The sequence below is a fragment of the Sitodiplosis mosellana genome, unplaced genomic scaffold (genome assembly GCF_009176505.1).
Source record: "Sitodiplosis mosellana isolate CC-2019 unplaced genomic scaffold, AAFC_SMos_1.0 Smas_scaffold_6226, whole genome shotgun sequence".
NCBI lineage: Eukaryota > Metazoa > Arthropoda > Insecta > Diptera > Cecidomyiidae > Sitodiplosis > Sitodiplosis mosellana.
The window spans coordinates 5,454,779-5,471,558 of NW_022601467.1; the positions used below are offsets into that span (position 1 = coordinate 5,454,779).

Genomic DNA, 16,780 nt, shown 5'->3' on the forward strand with positions numbered 1-16,780 from the left:
AAAGCAAAACGAATTGCAAGGGCATCATCATCATCATCATCGGTGCGTCGTCTCATGCGAGACGAGAGAGAGAGAGAGAGAGAGAGAGAGAGAGAGAGAGAGAGAGAGATAATATATAGAATGATGTCAGTCGAATGATGAATGGCTAAATGGACGTTATGAATTTATAAAGCATACACTTTTCAACGGGTTAGAGCGATGAGTGTAAGATCGTTTGCCACAGGCATAAACACTTCCATGTTTATTTATTGCATGTCAGAGATTATGCGGATATGTTATCACATCAACTAGTGCTCAACCACACACACACACACACACACAACAGCGCGCGGTACGACCCTTTTGAATCATTTATTATGTAATCCTTCAAGATGTTCCAGGCATCTAATAAAAGTCTATAAATAATTAATTTGTGGGGTAAACACAATCATTTGAAATAATTTGTCGTACAATAGCCGCAATAAAAATCGGCCAACTGAAAATTCGGACGTAAATTTGGTGGATTATTGTTTGTGCATATATATATTCATTTTTGTTTTGCAAAGCAATTCCAATCGTGCAATTTCTGATATGAATCGACGATAGTTTGATGTAACCTTCGATAAAAGTTACATCAACACACAATGTAGAGAGAAAAAACAATCTTCGGATTGTAACCGGCCAATGTTTGTGTGAGAGAAAGAGAGAGAGAGAGAGAGAGAGAGAGAGAGAGAGAGCGAGAGAGGAGCTCATTGCAAAATAGTTGCCATTGAAATGTTCAAGAATAATTACATTTAAATCGAATTCAAACAACATAATGCACTTATGCTGGGTTCACTGAATACGATTGAAGCCAAACAATGTCAGTCACTCGGCAAAAGGCAGAGAGAAAGATTGAGGAGGAAGAATGCACACAATGTGAATGAAAAAAAAAACAGAAAAGAAGACGACGATGTTGTTTTTAACCGATTATTATGTCATTATCCATTCTTTGACAATTTTCTCGATTCATTTTCGTTTCGTCCTTTTATCGCTACTACTTTCTCTCTGTCCCAGTGTGATGTTTATCTCTTTTAATAGATTATCATGAATTTTAGACAGATTTCGTCCTTTGTCTCTTTTCTTGTCGGTTGTTTTCTTCAGTGCCAAAGTGAGATTGAGGTGATAATGGGATATTCATAGCAGATTCGGTCTTTTTGGACACATCAATTACAGGCAACACATTTCTGCTTCTTCTTCGTCATCTTCTTGTTTGGCGAAATTTTATTTATGCTTCTTAATCGACGACCTATTGCAATCGCGACACAAACACACATCATTGTCAACAAGATGCCAAGCTTTCGAACGGGCCTCTCTTTCTATCGCCTTTTTGTTTTTATTTTTCAGGAAAAAGAAGAGAAAAATAAATCCAGCACGCAAGGACTTCTTTTGTTGAGAGAATATTTCACTTTCACTGCCATCATTTCATTCACACACACACACACACACACACACACATATCATAGTACGTACTTGATGCACGTACAGAAAACGCATAAAAATATCCGACATAAATAAACCGACGATAATACAATGTTAATTACGCCATTCACCTCATGCATTGTTCTATAATTCTGTAACAGTCACCATGCATTATCTCTAAGCATGAAAATAACCACTCATTACAGATTATGCAGTTTGAGAGTGCGTACAATGCGTGTGTGCGTGAGTGAATGCGTGTACATATAGTATGTACGCAGGTTCTGCGAAACGATGATGGTAACGTATTTAATACGCATTTACGTCGTAAAAACCATTTCAATTGTACCGCTTTTGCTACTACTGCTGCTGCTGCTGCTGCTGCATGACCTTACCTCTACTCGCTGAATCACACTCATTTTTGCTCCAATTTTCTCTCAATTATTCCATAATATAGGAAACGCAACGCATATACATACCTATCTCACAAATAGGACAATCGTTTTGAACTCGGAATTAAAAGCTTATTTATTGAGCCCGCGTCTCGCACTGAATTCATTGGTTGGGTTCCGCTTAGCAACCAATCGACATGCTAATGAAATCTTTTTTTATTTCGGACAATTGATCTTAGTAGCGAATTATTGCAATAAGTTTTGTAAACTCCATTAACTCTTTTAATGATGGGGATGGAAAGAAAAAAATAATCAATTTCTTCATTGTCTGATCAGGGTCAGATGGTAATTGAAATTGCATCATTTGACGATTCATTCATGTTTTATGAAAGACATTAAAACAATCGATTATTGCAGGATTTTATGATAAAATCTTGCAATAAATAGAGTTCGGCGTTACAACGCAAGTGGAAGTAGCTTTTTGTTCCAAAACTTTATACATTTTACACCGAATTATTTTTAGACTTAAGTAAATCTTGCAAAATTCCCATTCAGATTACGAGAAAGACACAGTTATGTTCGTATTATTTTAACATGGACAATGGATGGGTTCAATTTCTATTTAAAAACTCTGCTAAAGAAAGGAGCTCAGAATAAATTGAAATCTATAAGAGTTATCACTACTTAGTTATCTAAGTCAAGACTTTCTTCGAATTGATATGCATTTTATTTCAATGATCGTACTGTGGGTGTTGAATGTGGAAAATTGATTGAATTCAATGAATTTTCAAGAATATTCCAGTAGATTGTTTATTTGTTTCGTTGGAAAGCAAATCAAGCATCTAAATCAGCCTTTAAACTTTGCCCGAATTTCGTCCGAAAATTCGGGCTACGCACTTGCGTTTATTTTTGTCAATAGGGACATTCGGTGTCTTGACATGTGAAATGAAACGGATTGGTTGACAGTGAAACAACTGTTCTAATGTTATGTAGTTTTACACATTTATCGGAATGGCGTTGAGACTACTATGTGCTGCGGCACGAAATTGGAAAAATTACGCCATTTCCAATGGACAGGCCAAACAATTCATTCGGCCGGAATACACAATCAGTAATTTGCTAAAAATCCAAACGGCAATCGCCGATTCCGTTCGAACAGTGAGCTTCTTGAACAAAAGTAATGATGGGTGGATAACATAACCTTCATTTTCTTTGTGGAGCTTTCCACTTAAATTTGTTCGTTTGTTTTTATTTTGCAGTTAGTGGTGCTGCTTTGTGGAAGGGTTGTACGTCGGTCAGTAATGCTGGTAAAAAGCGAGGTCGTGGCAAGCTTGCCGGCAAAGGTCTCACCAAAGATCTTAACCAGGGTCAAATCATTGGCCAGGGTAGACGGCGATTGGTTTTGCCTGGAATGAATTCACCCGTTAAAATAGGCAGTGAAATTGTTAAATCCGAACGAGGTGTGGATGATCCAAGCTGGTGTGTTTTTGCATGATATATTCGATTGCTTTCAGAAAATGACAATAATTAAATAATGTTTTGGATCATTGCAGGAGTGAGAAATTGTACAATCTTCGTGACATGAATCGAACACGGAAACGTATCAAATTGAGTCATATGGAGCGTGGATATTCGGGAACACGATTGGCTGGCCGAAGTGTTGGTGCACCCGATCCCATTGGACAGTTTACATTCGATGGTTTCGATGCACGGTGTATCGAAATGAAAATTGTGAATGTGATGCGCGGTAATTTGGGCCGATGTCGTCGTCATTCGTCGTTCATTGTAACAGGCAATGGGCAAGGTGTTTGCGGTTTTGCATTGGGAAAATCGTCCGATCCAAGAGCCGCCATACGAAAAGCCAAAAATGGTGCCGCACAAAAATTAATGCATTTCGAAATTTGCGATGGTCGTACCGTTTATCACGATTTCTTTACACAGTTCGGCTACACCAAAATCTATGTATACAAAATGCCCGAAGGTTACGGTTTGCAAACACATCGTGTCATCAAAACATTATGCCAGCTGATTGGTATCAAGGATTTGCGCACGAAAATCGAAGGCTCAACCAATCCACAGAGTGTAGTAAAGGCATTTTTAGTAGGATTATTACAACAAAAATCATACAATCAATTGGCGGAAGAAAAGAAACTATTTTTGGTTGAGTTTGATGAAAAGCGGGCATTTTTCCCGCAAATCGTTGGCATACCATCGGTGTGTCGAACGGATGACGAAATTCCAAAGGAAGAAAATCGTGACTTCAAACAGCATATATTCAATGGAAAGGTCGTATTGAAACGACCACCAAGAGAAAATCCATGGGCAAAAACACCAACCTATCAAACTCATCTCAAACGTACTGAATGCATGCGAGCATGGCCCGACATTCGTTTTTACCTTCGCACCAGATACGGCGAACTCAGAAGTTTCTTAACCGAAAAATATCCAGAAGCGAAATCCATCGATCCCGACAAATACTAAGAATGTGAACAGTATATATTATACCGATCATTTTCTTTGTTATGTTCTGTTTTGAATTTTCCTTTGTAGATATCATAAACCATACTAATAAAAAACAAATCAACTGATTCTTCAAAATAAAAAAAGTGTCTTTTCGTTATAATTTACCCCATTCATATCTGAATTTCAATTTAAAAAAATTATCAAAAATTGTGAGTGTGCAACTGCCAAAGTTTGAACGAGCGAGAGCGAGAGAAACAGAGAGACGAAAAAGGTTATGAAATGGGGAAGTGTTATTATTGCTAACGAAGGTGAACTGTGTATACTGTGTATTTGACAGTATCAGTAATTCGACTTGACGCTGTTTGGTGTCTCCACTTGAACACAATGTGTGTATGTTATTTTGCCATTTACCTCACAGTCGTGTGTAGTGTCGTAAATAAACACAACAAAGAAATTCATACCAAACCATACTTCGGAGTATTTTTTTTTTGATAGGACAGAAAGAAGAGGAAAAAAATTTTATATTTATTTTTGTTTTTATTGTGATTGGTGTCTAAATGCAGTTTTCGTTAGTCGCATTGAAACAAAGCAATTGTGTGTTGTAAATTTCGTTAGACTTTGGTTGAAACACGCAGAGAACATGAGGCAAACAGTAAAAAAACACACATAAATTAAAGTTTTGTGACGAAGAAGCAAAACACGAGTGATCTTTGTTCGGTGATGAACAAAGCACGAAATCGTAAATATTGCAAACGACCGACAAGCAACACCGACTCCGTACACCAAAATATGCATCCAAGTTCTAGTGATTAAATTTTTTTTTTTAGAAAATAAAAACGAAATTTCAATAAACACATCGAAAAGAAGTCATCCTTTTCGATCTTCGGTTTTCCATACACACACACAAACACATACATCGTTGCAAATAAAAGAAAAACAAAAGAAAACAAAACAAATTGCAAAAATATTTTTCTATGAATTTTTATGTCAAAATCTGTTTCGCACATTACGTCAGTAATCCGATAGAAATAATTTTTTTTACAAAGAATCAGTACACCGCGCGTAACACGAAACAAAAACAAACGGGGAGACATAGAGATAAAGGGAAAACGAAATAACAATAACTATTCAACAAAATAACCATTTCCAAATAACAAACCAACGATGACGTTTTGGTTTGCACCATTCACGGACTTAGTCAAAAAGAAAGTATGCAGATATCTATTGCATCGTTATCTTGGATCGTTTATCCACGAGAAAATCAGCTTGGACCAGTTGAATGTGGATTTTTATAATGGAAAGGGAACCATATCGGATATTGTGCTGGATCCAGAGGTATGTACATCTCTCATCGGGCGAGTGTCTCTCTCTCTCTCTCCGTGTGTCTCGAGCTCACTCTCGACTCACATATATTTGGTATCCGTTCATCTGACGTCGAAAAGCATTCGTCATTTTTCGTCATGTAGAGAGAGAACGAGTCGTGCAATGAGATTTTGTAAAAAGTCCAATCAATCGAGCATGTTCGAATTGTGTCTGTAGCGACGACGAGCAGCAGTAGCAACAAAATAAAAGCCATTTTACAGGCAAATATATTCAAAATCGGTTCAATGACAAGTCAAATCGGTAGCAAACAATTGTCGAACTATTATGAGCAAGAGTCAAAGGCATTCAAAAATTTATTTAATACGCAAAAAGACGTTTCATCGCAAATATAAATACTATGAGACAGTTGCAATAACAACAGACAAGATTTTTTCGAAAAGCTAATTGCGTTCTGTGTGTTTGTGTGGCTTATGCCTATGTGTTCGATTAATCAATCCGTTTAGTTCGTGCTCAAGTGTGTATACAAATTTACAAAAAACAACAACAATAACGTAAAATTAAATTGTTTTTGTTTGTTCCGTTGCCTATGTGTTCAATCTCTTTCTTTCGTTGTCAGCTTTGTTTTTGCTGTCTGCTTCTTCCTTCTAATTTCATTCTATTCCAACGCCATTTATCTGAATCGAATAAATGCAAAAAAAAAATTATCATTCAAAACGGACATTTTTCTATTTTTCCTACAAACGTCTCTTCTTCGTCGTTGTCGTACTACATCGTCATCGCCAGAGTCGAAGTCAGTCAGTTAGTCTTCATTTTTTTTTCTCTTCATACTGTCGTTTTAGCAACGCTTTTACGTTATTTCACACATCAAAAATCCGTAGTATTCTGTAAATGCGTATTTGAGCACATGACCGTGATAGCACAACACACTCAGTCAGTCTCAACTGAAATCATGATGTTTTCGTATTCTTCCGTGTGCCATTGTGTGTGCGCGCGTGCATGTTTTGACATTGTGATTGTACAAACACTATGAAACGCCAACATATGTATTTGTTTATGTTTTGCCATATGTTTTTTGGATTTCCTATTTCTTCTGATTCTTCATGATTTCGCTTTGTGTATGCACGCCTAAGTCTGTGCCTCAATGTAATAACAAGATTCCACGGGAGATTTCTTCTAAACGCGCTGTGTGGAGCACGATGTAAAATGTACGAACTAGGCGAAAAAAAAAGAAACAATAAATATTTTGTTTATATGGAACGATGACTGAGTGAACCGAAAAAGAAACCGATTCTCAAAGACGTAAATTTTGTAATGCAATCAGCCGTTCTAGAGATGACGTTGTCGTGATTTTGCAAGTAAAAATGGAACACAAATTTACCATTTTCTGTCATTTTGAGGCGCGCGCGCACATTTACCCGTTTCTTCTGCAATTGCGACGATATTCTCCCTGCTGCACGATATATATATTTTAATCCCGTCTAAAAATATATTTAAAAAAAAAACGCTTTCGACGTTTTGCATACAAAAGAAGCCCGATTTTACCTCCATTTGAACGAAAAAAAATTGATATAATTTCATTGTATTCAAGTCTCGAACTATTTTATGACACACGTAGTCAGTTAGTCTCGCGTAATTACCACACGAATTAATTGTACGTATTTTGTTTTTTCTATCTTATTATCGTCTTTTTTTTTCTGGCGGGTGGTAGGCGCTAAATGAATTATGCGAGAATCAAGGATGGGATATCGAAGTTAAAGCCGGTCACATTGGTAAAATTGATGTGAATATACCATGGAATGCCTTAATGTCGGAGGACAGTTTTGTCGAAATTACGCAATTGTACTTTGAACTTCGGCCAAAATGTCGTCCAAAAGACGGTGCATCCATGATCGAGTCGATGTGGTCATCGATGAGCAGTTCCATGCAGCTGGCAAAAGATTGTCTGGAACACGAAAGCGGCCCAAATCCACCCAATCAACCGATGGAAGGCCTGGAACGTTTCGCACAAATAATAGATAATGGTTAATAGCATTATTATTTCCCGGTTTCACTCATTTCGCATTCAACATTCTAACGATTAATTAATTTAAAATTACATTTCTTTATTCATACAGTTCTGAATAGGATCAAAGTACGTTTAATTGATACGGAAATCCGTTTGGAATATTTCACTAGTGAAAAAGAGCGAGGCATAACCGTAGTATGCAAGATCAAAAGGTATGCTTATCTTATTTCACTTTGATATTGATTCAACATCTGAACTAATCGAATCTTTGCATGTGTTTTTAGTTTTGAATATAAGAACGAGGCTGGTGGCGATCCACCGGATAAGCCAGCCAATGCGCCAGACGTTGATAGCGATGGACCAAAATCGTATTCGATACCCGTTTACTCGACACATCAATTAGTGATAGAAAATATCGCATTTTACATGGAAGAATTTCGAATTTCCAACGGTAAATGCAACGATCCGATCAATAAACATATAGAAACGTCACCAGTTGCCGAGCAATTTTATAGCACCATGTCAGAACTTCCGGATATTCAACTAGTAAGTAGTACACAACAACAACAGCCACAGCAACAGCAACATGCGTCAAACGATGAAGTCAGTAGCTGTAGTGATGACGATAACGATAACGATAATGCTAGTGATATTTCGGATATAAGTCGAACAGAGGCCTTACAGATCGCCAGCTTCAGCGGTAAAACGGATATTAAAATAACCGTTAAGGTAATTTTCAGTGGCCAAATCACGTGCTGTCCATACGATGCGATCGAATTTTTGATTAATCCATCTTCGTTGGCATTTTAGCAAGCGCTATCGATGCAAGGTCCGAAAGTGCAATTGGAATTACAACTGGGGGCTGTGAACATATTTCTAACACCGAGACAACTGCATGCATTGATCCAATTGGCCGATATATTTTTGACCGACAGTACAAACAAACAAACCGCCCAAAATTTGGTCAATGATAACGATAATGATCAAGCATCCGAATATAAAACATTCAATGCAATGAGCGGAAACTTGGGCTTGAATCAATGCTGGTCATCAGATCCACTAGGTGGTGATTAATCCGTTCTACCTAACATTCTCTTCAAGTTTTCCGCTTCTCCTTCGTAACATTTCATTTCAATTTTGTTTGGATTTGCAGGTGAAAGTCAAAATCAAAGCAATGCACCGCTAGACATTGACACGATTCGAGAGACGAATTCAATGTCAAATTCGATCACCAGTTTTGCCAGTGGTTATACGCAAACAACCATTCGCAATCGTCGTAGAGGCGTCATCGAAATCGACCCAAATGCAGAAATCCTACGGACAAACATTCGAGTGGCATCATGCGCAATTTTGTTATTGCAAGAGGTGACTATACTTACTGTCTATACATATACGACTGTCTCAGATAAAGCCGATTAATTATCGCTGATAGAGTATTAAATGTGTTGAGATGGAAATTGATTTTTCTTCAAATCGTATTCGAATGCCCACCTTCTTTAATGCAAGGGGAAAATGAATCGCATTTAAAGAAAGAAATAATATTAACCGTTCCAACTGATACGGTACATTGCTTTCAGTCACGACACACACACACACACACACACACACACACACACACACACACACACACTGATGTACAATCGCCACGATCAAATCACTATTTCATTACACACAATCAATTTAACGTTGTTGCTGTCGTCGTTGTCGACGTTTATAAAATTGCTAATCGCAAGCCGAATAATTTCCATGATAATTTATGTTCGATACAAACATTCAAACATTGCGAATCGACTAAGTAACTGCGAAAAAAATGGAATGATTCGATGAGTTCCGACACTTGGTCAAATTTTGCAACGTTGAAATGTGACGCAATTTGTTCATCTTTTCTGTTCGAATCGTCTTGTCAGCACTACATGAAATGTACAGCTACTAAATTTTTTTAATAATCGAAATATTCTTCGTCCACAATCAGGCCATGGAATGCATGGTAAATGCAACCAAAAGAACCAAAATGCAACAATTTGCCTTCTGCTAATTTCTTTGATTAAAAATTGAATTTTGACTTTACAGGATATTTTGGTCGAGAGTCCGATGAATGAAGATAGCCCATTGAATGAAAATAGCGTGAGAAAATTACTGCAGATAGCTGAAACATTTTTTGATACAATCGAAGATGTAAATATGAACTCGGCCAAGGATTTAAAGTCGATAATTTCGGTACTGGATGCCAGTTGCAAGCGAAATCATATTAGGTACAATTGAATTAAGCCACTGGCTTTAAATATTCTTCTCTAAATATCTTCTTATTCGGACATGGCATTTTGAATCCAAATCTTATTGGTTATTTGATTGCAAAAACTAGGTTAATTCTAACTCCAATCTTAATTGAGGGTGAAGAGCAAAGGAATAACAGTGGTATTCTGTTGAGGCTTTCAATATCAATTCCACGTGCTGACCTAAGGGAAATGCTGAAGGACACAACATCCGTTCCACTTTTAGAATTCTACCGAGACTCGGTAAATAATGACTTATCATATTCTAGACTATACACCCCTATTGTTCTGAAGAAAAAATATCTCTAAGTATCGCATCTATGACATGCCTTAACTGTGTCGCATTTTGTTTCCATCTAGTCTGGCGGAACATTAGCAAAGCGGCCGGAAATCAATATTTTATTAAAACAAACCACAAATATGTTGGGCAGCTCATGCGGTCTTACCTATGAAGCACCAAAAACTGAACTCAGGTAAGTGTCAGAATAAAAACATCGTCTGCAAAATCATTTCGGTTAATGTGTGTACGTTTTTATTGCAGTTTTATGTTAGCACCGTGCTTATGTGAATTTGATATATCCATAATTGATCGTTTGAGTCCGGTGTTCAATGGCAACCCATTTACAACTGTCAACAATGATAATCTTATGAATGAATCGTCTATCCAACCAAATGTTCCAGCCAATCCATTTTCGGTGACACTTGAATCTTCTTCCATTGATATTCGATTAAGGTAAATTGTGGTGAAAAAATATGACATCGATAAGCATTGATGGAAAGTTCCGTTTGCAATGAATACCCTAATAAAAATTACCTTTTTTAATTTCATTTTTTATTTTCCTTTCGGCCGTAGATTTCCATGCACGGATCTTCGACCCATTCATACACCAGACCGAGTGCCATGGTGGAAACGTAACGTTTTACGTGATTCACTCTGCATAAATTTTTGCCAAGCGAAAATACTTTACCGTTTGAGCAAATACGAAATTGTAGCCAATAAAATTGACGTTTATTACTCGGTATGTACAAGGCTGAAATGCAGAAAAAATGAAAGCCATATAAAACGAAAATAACTTTTCCAAATGAATGGATTCTATCTCTTTTTTTATCTCGCGCAGGAAAATGAGGACGAGCAAAAAATTCATATCGGAAATATTATCACGTACGAACAATCGACAAAGAGACACGCACAACAAATATCCGAAAGCCCAAAGTAATCATCACACATCTTTTATCGTTCACTCAATTTTATGATCGCTTTTAACGATGCACGCTAACAATGTTGTTGTTTTTTTTTTTATTCCAGAATTATTATTGAGCTACCTACAATGGAAGCGATTGCTCGAAACCTTCAAAAACAACAACCGAGTGATGACAGCAGCGACGGCGGTCATCATTCCGATTTTAGTTTTCACATTTCCAATTCAAACGAACCGACGCCATTTAGTTCGAAACATGTGTGGCGAGAGAGTGATACACCGCATGCAAAAACCACGGACGATGGCAATAAATCACAAAATATCGCCGACGATGAAAAGCTCCTCATACCAGGTGACATCAGCGAAATGAACAAATTCTGCGACGAAACGGAAACAACGTCCAAACTGAAAATTATCGTCAATTTGCCAATTGTCAGTCTTCAATTAAGGTATGCCGGCTGGAATGCAGCGCTTTTTTCTCCGAAGAAGATCAGAATTTTATTTTTGTTTCGTCTATTTTCCTAGATCCAAGCATATGTATGAAGTAATCTATAATCGGATAATATCGAACCTTCTTCTGTGGGTTCCAAGCGCACCCAATAATATCACAACGAAACCACAGGTCAAGGTTGCTGCTGCAAACAATCCATTGCTAAACATCAATATGACGGAATCGATTTCAATACCGTTTTCAATGGCAAAAAGCAATATCATTTATGGTAATGCATAACTTGGTTTACTCACCACTTTGAATCATTTATTTTGATGGAATCAATCGAATTTCTCATGCAACACTTTTTTTTATTAACTTTTGAATAGATTCGAGTTCGGCCACCAATTCTGATTCTGATACAGATTCCGAGAATATTTTCTATTCGACATACCATGAAAGCAAGCGTGTTCAACCAAAACCACCGCTTGCTTCGGTCACGCAAAGTAGTGCATGCTCGCTCCGTCTCAATATCAACCAAGGATTACTTACTGCATATTCTCCAGTTCGGGTAAGCAATTTTTCTTTTTCCAATTCTGTTCACTTCAATGCAAAGAAAACCACAATTTCAATTCATATTTCATTCGAAATGTTATTGCGACAGGATTCAGCGAATCGGGTGATTCCAGGGCAACAGGGTGAATTTGTCATTAAGCTACAAAGTGGATCGCTGTTTTCCGTGAGCGGTTTTCGTGGAAATGAGAATTTGAATTACATGTGCGTACAGGCGTCGGCCGTTGAAATGTATCACATCGGTTTAGTTCCAGTGCCATCGACAAATCCACCACTGCGACTCTTTGGATGTGTATTGCCAAGTCATGTTCAAAGTACCATTTATCCCACACCGCCAAATTTAACTGTCAATCAATCCGTTGGCAAAAAGGCAACCAATCGTGAAATGATTTCGATTGCCGTTCAGGTGAAATCAGTGCCAGAAAGAAAAGTCAAGGTAATAGATTGCGGTGAATTTTTGTCATTTTTTGGCAAATCTAAATTTAATTTCTGAAATTTCAGAGGATCAAAGTGTCAGCTGGGTTACAATTGGCAACATTGCGGTACAATAGTGCGCTTCCCGAACACAGTTGGCTTCGTCAAATCATGGATATGTTCAATGTTGAGGTGAGTTGACCACCATAGCAACATTCCCAGACTAACGAAGCATATAATTTAATTCGTATCATTTTCATATATTTTAAAGGATTATCCAATCCAAGGCTATACACCGTTAACAAATATCATGGAAATGCATTTACACTTGTGGGACTGTTCGGTTGATTATCGGCCGCGATTCTATGACTATCGAGCAGTTTTGGGTATCAACACATTTATGATGAGTACAACATTGTCGTCGACCAACAATGGATGTACTGTTCGTTTTGTTGCCGAAGATGGAACACTGAGCATTGCACCACAAACTCAGGCCGGTGAATTTAAGTTCAAAAATGAGAATAAAATCACATCGTTGCCTTCGTCCGAATTGGTTTGCGTATTTGAGTTTGCACTGTTGGAGATTTCGTTGCGTGAAAGTGAAAAAGTGACGGAATTTGCACCAAAGTACGATGCACGAGCTGCAATGAATGGCACTCATTTGCGCGTTTGCTCCGATTCGTGTAAGTCTCTGGGCAATTTGATTGCGTACATCGCTGCTGAAGGTGATTTAGCTTCGACCAAAGAACAAGATGATGAAAACGTCGATTCGGTAAGCCAAACTGAAGTTAGCAAAGATAAAAAGTCGAAATTTCATTTCAAATGTATGATTTGAATTAATTGTTCAAATTTCTAATGCAGTTGGTGAGCTCATCAAAAGATCTGGATGAAGATTTGATTGCTGTAAACGCACAAAATATTCCTGAAGTAACGGAAGATCAACAGCAACGTGTCAATCAGCTGATGGAAGAAGCCATGCAAGATTGCATTCGTGACACACCGAATCGTAAGTTTAATTTTCAATTGAATATGCAAAAATAATTACGAAAATTGTTTCCCGTTTTTCTTCATTTTCGAACCATAATTTGTTCATTCGCACATTTATTGCATAGAATTAAATTTGGCTGCAGTGATTTTTGACAATTCATTAAAAATGAATCATTTTATTAACGCATTGTTCCACAGGCGGCACTCCATTAACAGATACTCTAGGCGAAGAGGATGCCGAAACATTCTATTTCCCAGATGAAGCGAATCCAACGGATAAATCACATGCCGTTGGCATTGCATCAGCACGCAAAGGTTTACCAAGTACTCGAAGCAATAGTTCACTAAACAAAGACGATGAAGATACACTGAGCAACATAACCGATTGTTCAAGGCGTCGAACCACTGATTTGCAAGATATAATTGATTTCGAGAAATCCGTAATGGGATTGAAGGATGAACTTGAAAGTGAAGCCGTCGAAGCCTTACCGCTGGTCGATAGTGAACTTGGATCGGTCGTAAGTCCCGATTCAAAGAAGAAATCGACCAAGAAACACAGTCGTAAATTGAGCTCCGACACCGATGATGATTTCTGTTTCATTGGTGACGAAGAACGACCGAAATACGGAATCGATAACGTACAGTCGACCGATGAACCGATTCGAATTGTTGACAATCACTTTAGCATACCGTTGGATAAGCATGATATGTTGAAGGCACCACAAGGTTTCCCACAAGCCGTTACACGCTACACAATTTGTGATCTATCGATTTCGATGCATTTGTACGGCGGAAATGATTTCCCAACCACAAACACGGAAAGAGAAAAGGAATACGAAATGGCATCGAATGAAAAGGTTGGCATGTCGGATGCATACAAAAAAGGTGTAGCATTTTCCAAGGTATCATCCACCGTAACACTTCCAAGCAAAGTGAAAAGCAGCACGCCAAGATCGCAGCGACCATGGAAGGAACGAGGCGGTATTAATCGAAACTTTGAAGTATGCGTCGAAATACATTCGAACAAAAGTCGATTTTCGCATGAAACGTATCCGTCGCATACGCGAGAAGCATCCCGGCAAGTGCTGGTTTTGTCGGATTTCGAAGTTTGGGATCGTTTGACATCGTCATCATTCAATAAAATGTTCTACACTGGCCGCAGTGAACGATCAAAGAAGAGCGATCAAGCAACGATGTATATAAAATGCATCTTCATTCGTCCCGAACCGACGCTACCGTCGCAAGAGGCGAATTTATTCATTTCATTTATGCCCAAGGTGAATATAAACATAGATCAAGATGCTATGCTTTTCATTGCCGATTTCTTTGCCCAACTGAACGGCAGCGTAGACGAACCAACAACAAAGGTAACCAAAACACCGTCAACTCCCACGCATCAGCCACCGGTTATGATCGTCGATATGCCCGATCTGAAAGAGCTACAAGCCCGCAAAATGGTCGATAAAAATCTAATGCTACTCATCGATGACGAAGACGAAACAGAGAAACCATCATGTGAAACTGCAACAAATGTCACCGACAACAACCCCGTTTACTTTAGGTTCGTTCAAACCGAGGTCAAATGATAAATTCCAATCACTAAATGAAATGTTTGCATTTTTTTGTTTTCGTTACTTTTGATATAGGAGTGTGACTTTTAGCCCAGAGGTGGAATTGACGATAAATTATTGCGGTAAGCGCGTTCAATTTTCACACGGTCCCATCATGGGCTTGATAATGGGACTGAGTCATTTGAATTGCTCACGCATCCGACTCAAAAAAATCAATTATCGTCGCGGACTCTTGGGTATTGATCGAGTACTGTTCCATTTGATAAAGGAATGGCTAAATCACATTCAGAATTCCCAATTACCTTCTTTACTGCAAGGTATCGGCCCAATGAACAGCATCGTTATATTCTGTAAGTAAACACACTTGGTATCTAAATTGCCGCAAGCAAAAAAAAAAACAACAACAACAATGACATGCATTGTGAAACTGATTAAATTCCACAATTGTTATTTGGTTTGATTTTGATTTGTTTCTTTTTCGTTCCGTTACAGTTCAAGGAGTTATCGATCTTTTCCGTTTGCCATACGAACAATATCAACGTGATGGCCGAATTGTACGTGGAATACAATTGGGTGCTCAAAGTTTCACATCTCGTACAGCATTAGCGGCATTGGAGTTGACAACCAGATTAATTTATTTATTACAAGTAAATGGCCAATCAACAATTTTTTCTTCTTTTTCGATAAATCTTATGAATTGCGATGCTTATGATTCGATTGTTTCGATTTAAGATAACGGCTGAAACGGCATACGATATGGTATCGCCGGGTCCATCGGTGCGAATGACAAAGGGTCGCCGGCGTGGAAAACGTAAGCTTCATCGGCCGCAGGATATTCGAGAGGGTGTCACCAATGCGTATCACATAGTCAAAGATGTAAGTAGTGTGCCCCAAGTGTGCCATAATTGCCTTCCAATCAATTTGCATTTTAATAAAATGTTTTCCGTTTCTGATGTTATCTAATTCAGGGCGTTGGTAATACGGCGCAAAATATTGTTGAGATGGCAACCATTGAGCACGATCAAAAAGGCGTTACTGGTGCTGTTGGTGCAGTTATTCGTCAAATACCACCATCAATTGTAATGCCAATCGTTCTGGCGACACAGGCAACGGCCAATGTGTTGGGTGGAGTACGAAATCAGCTGGTTCCTGATGCTCAAATTGAAGCCAAGGAGAAATGGAAAGAAGATGATGATTAATCGACACACACACGAACAAATCCCCCGAAGCTAATAAATCAAAACCATAAAGAAGAAAAAGAAGAAGAAGAAGAAGAAGAAAGAAGAAAAAAGAAGAAAGAACAACAACAAAACATTCACTATAAAATTAGATGTACAATTTTGTTTTGCAATGAATTCCGGTTTTTCGACATTTCAAACTCATCATTGTGCATCTGTGTTTGGTACTTGGAATGGATATCGTGTTTTTGTTTTTGTTTTTTTTTATGTATTACTTTAGCAACGAAACATACAATAAGAAAATTCAACTATTATGGCGATGATTTGGTTTAGAGCAGAAATATGGAAAATATTTTCGATAATTGCAATCGATACTACATTGATGAATTACAATGAAGGCAATAAATTTATTTAAAGAAGAGGAAGAAGAAGAAGAAAAAAACCGAACTGAAGGCTCGGCAGGCGAGGGGCGCGTGTAAATGAGTTACAATATTGCGTAGAGACGTTTTTTTTTTGGCGGGATGCGCTCGCCTGC

The 16,780-nt window shown here is 38.0% G+C and overlaps 2 protein-coding genes across 5 annotated transcripts; both read left to right on the forward strand.

The window, feature by feature from the left end:
* The first annotated feature begins 2,764 nt into the window (after positions 1-2,764).
* Positions 2,765-4,409, forward strand: LOC129578087 (28S ribosomal protein S5, mitochondrial). The gene is made up of 3 exons (XM_055466184.1): positions 2,765-3,006; positions 3,089-3,308; positions 3,383-4,409. The coding sequence occupies exons 1-3, from the start codon at positions 2,841-2,843 to the stop codon at positions 4,308-4,310; spliced, it is 1,314 nt and encodes a 437-aa protein (XP_055322159.1). The 5' UTR covers positions 2,765-2,840; the 3' UTR covers positions 4,311-4,409.
* A 229-nt stretch (positions 4,410-4,638) lies between these two features.
* Positions 4,639-16,326, forward strand: LOC129578082 (autophagy-related protein 2 homolog A). Of its 4 annotated transcripts, none has more exons than XM_055466177.1 (25): positions 4,689-5,097; positions 5,339-5,627; positions 7,324-7,636; positions 7,730-7,832; positions 7,905-8,349; positions 8,431-8,686; positions 8,774-8,985; positions 9,691-9,872; positions 9,983-10,136; positions 10,254-10,366; positions 10,435-10,626; positions 10,747-10,912; positions 11,012-11,106; positions 11,200-11,541; positions 11,618-11,811; positions 11,912-12,093; positions 12,187-12,531; positions 12,597-12,701; positions 12,781-13,281; positions 13,371-13,515; positions 13,695-15,057; positions 15,143-15,417; positions 15,560-15,714; positions 15,800-15,943; positions 16,036-16,326. In XM_055466177.1, the coding sequence occupies exons 2-25, from the start codon at positions 5,457-5,459 to the stop codon at positions 16,264-16,266; spliced, it is 6,384 nt and encodes a 2,127-aa protein (XP_055322152.1). In that variant the 5' UTR covers positions 4,689-5,097; positions 5,339-5,456; the 3' UTR covers positions 16,267-16,326. The 4 variants fall into 4 exon arrangements, with proteins under 4 accessions (XP_055322154.1, XP_055322151.1, XP_055322152.1 ...); XM_055466178.1 differs by having other exon boundaries at positions 8,431-8,683; XM_055466179.1 differs by having other exon boundaries at positions 4,639-5,627; positions 8,431-8,683.
* The last annotated feature ends 454 nt before the right edge of the window (positions 16,327-16,780 follow it).

Excerpts from the sequence above, each read along its gene's own strand:
- LOC129578087 (XM_055466184.1), top strand. The coding sequence starts at position 2,841 with ATGGCGTTGAGACTACTATGTGCTGCGGCACGAAATTGGAAAAATTAC. Across the intron at positions 3,007-3,088 it reads AGTGAGCTTCTTGAACAAAA|TTAGTGGTGCTGCTTTGTGG; the intron begins GTAATGATGGGT and ends TTTATTTTGCAG. Across the intron at positions 3,309-3,382 it reads GGTGTGGATGATCCAAGCTG|GAGTGAGAAATTGTACAATC; the intron begins GTGTGTTTTTGC and ends GGATCATTGCAG.
- LOC129578082 (XM_055466176.1), top strand. The coding sequence starts at position 5,457 with ATGACGTTTTGGTTTGCACCATTCACGGACTTAGTCAAAAAGAAAGTA. Across the intron at positions 15,715-15,799 it reads GATTAATTTATTTATTACAA|ATAACGGCTGAAACGGCATA; the intron begins GTAAATGGCCAA and ends TTTCGATTTAAG. Across the intron at positions 15,944-16,035 it reads CGTATCACATAGTCAAAGAT|GGCGTTGGTAATACGGCGCA; the intron begins GTAAGTAGTGTG and ends TATCTAATTCAG.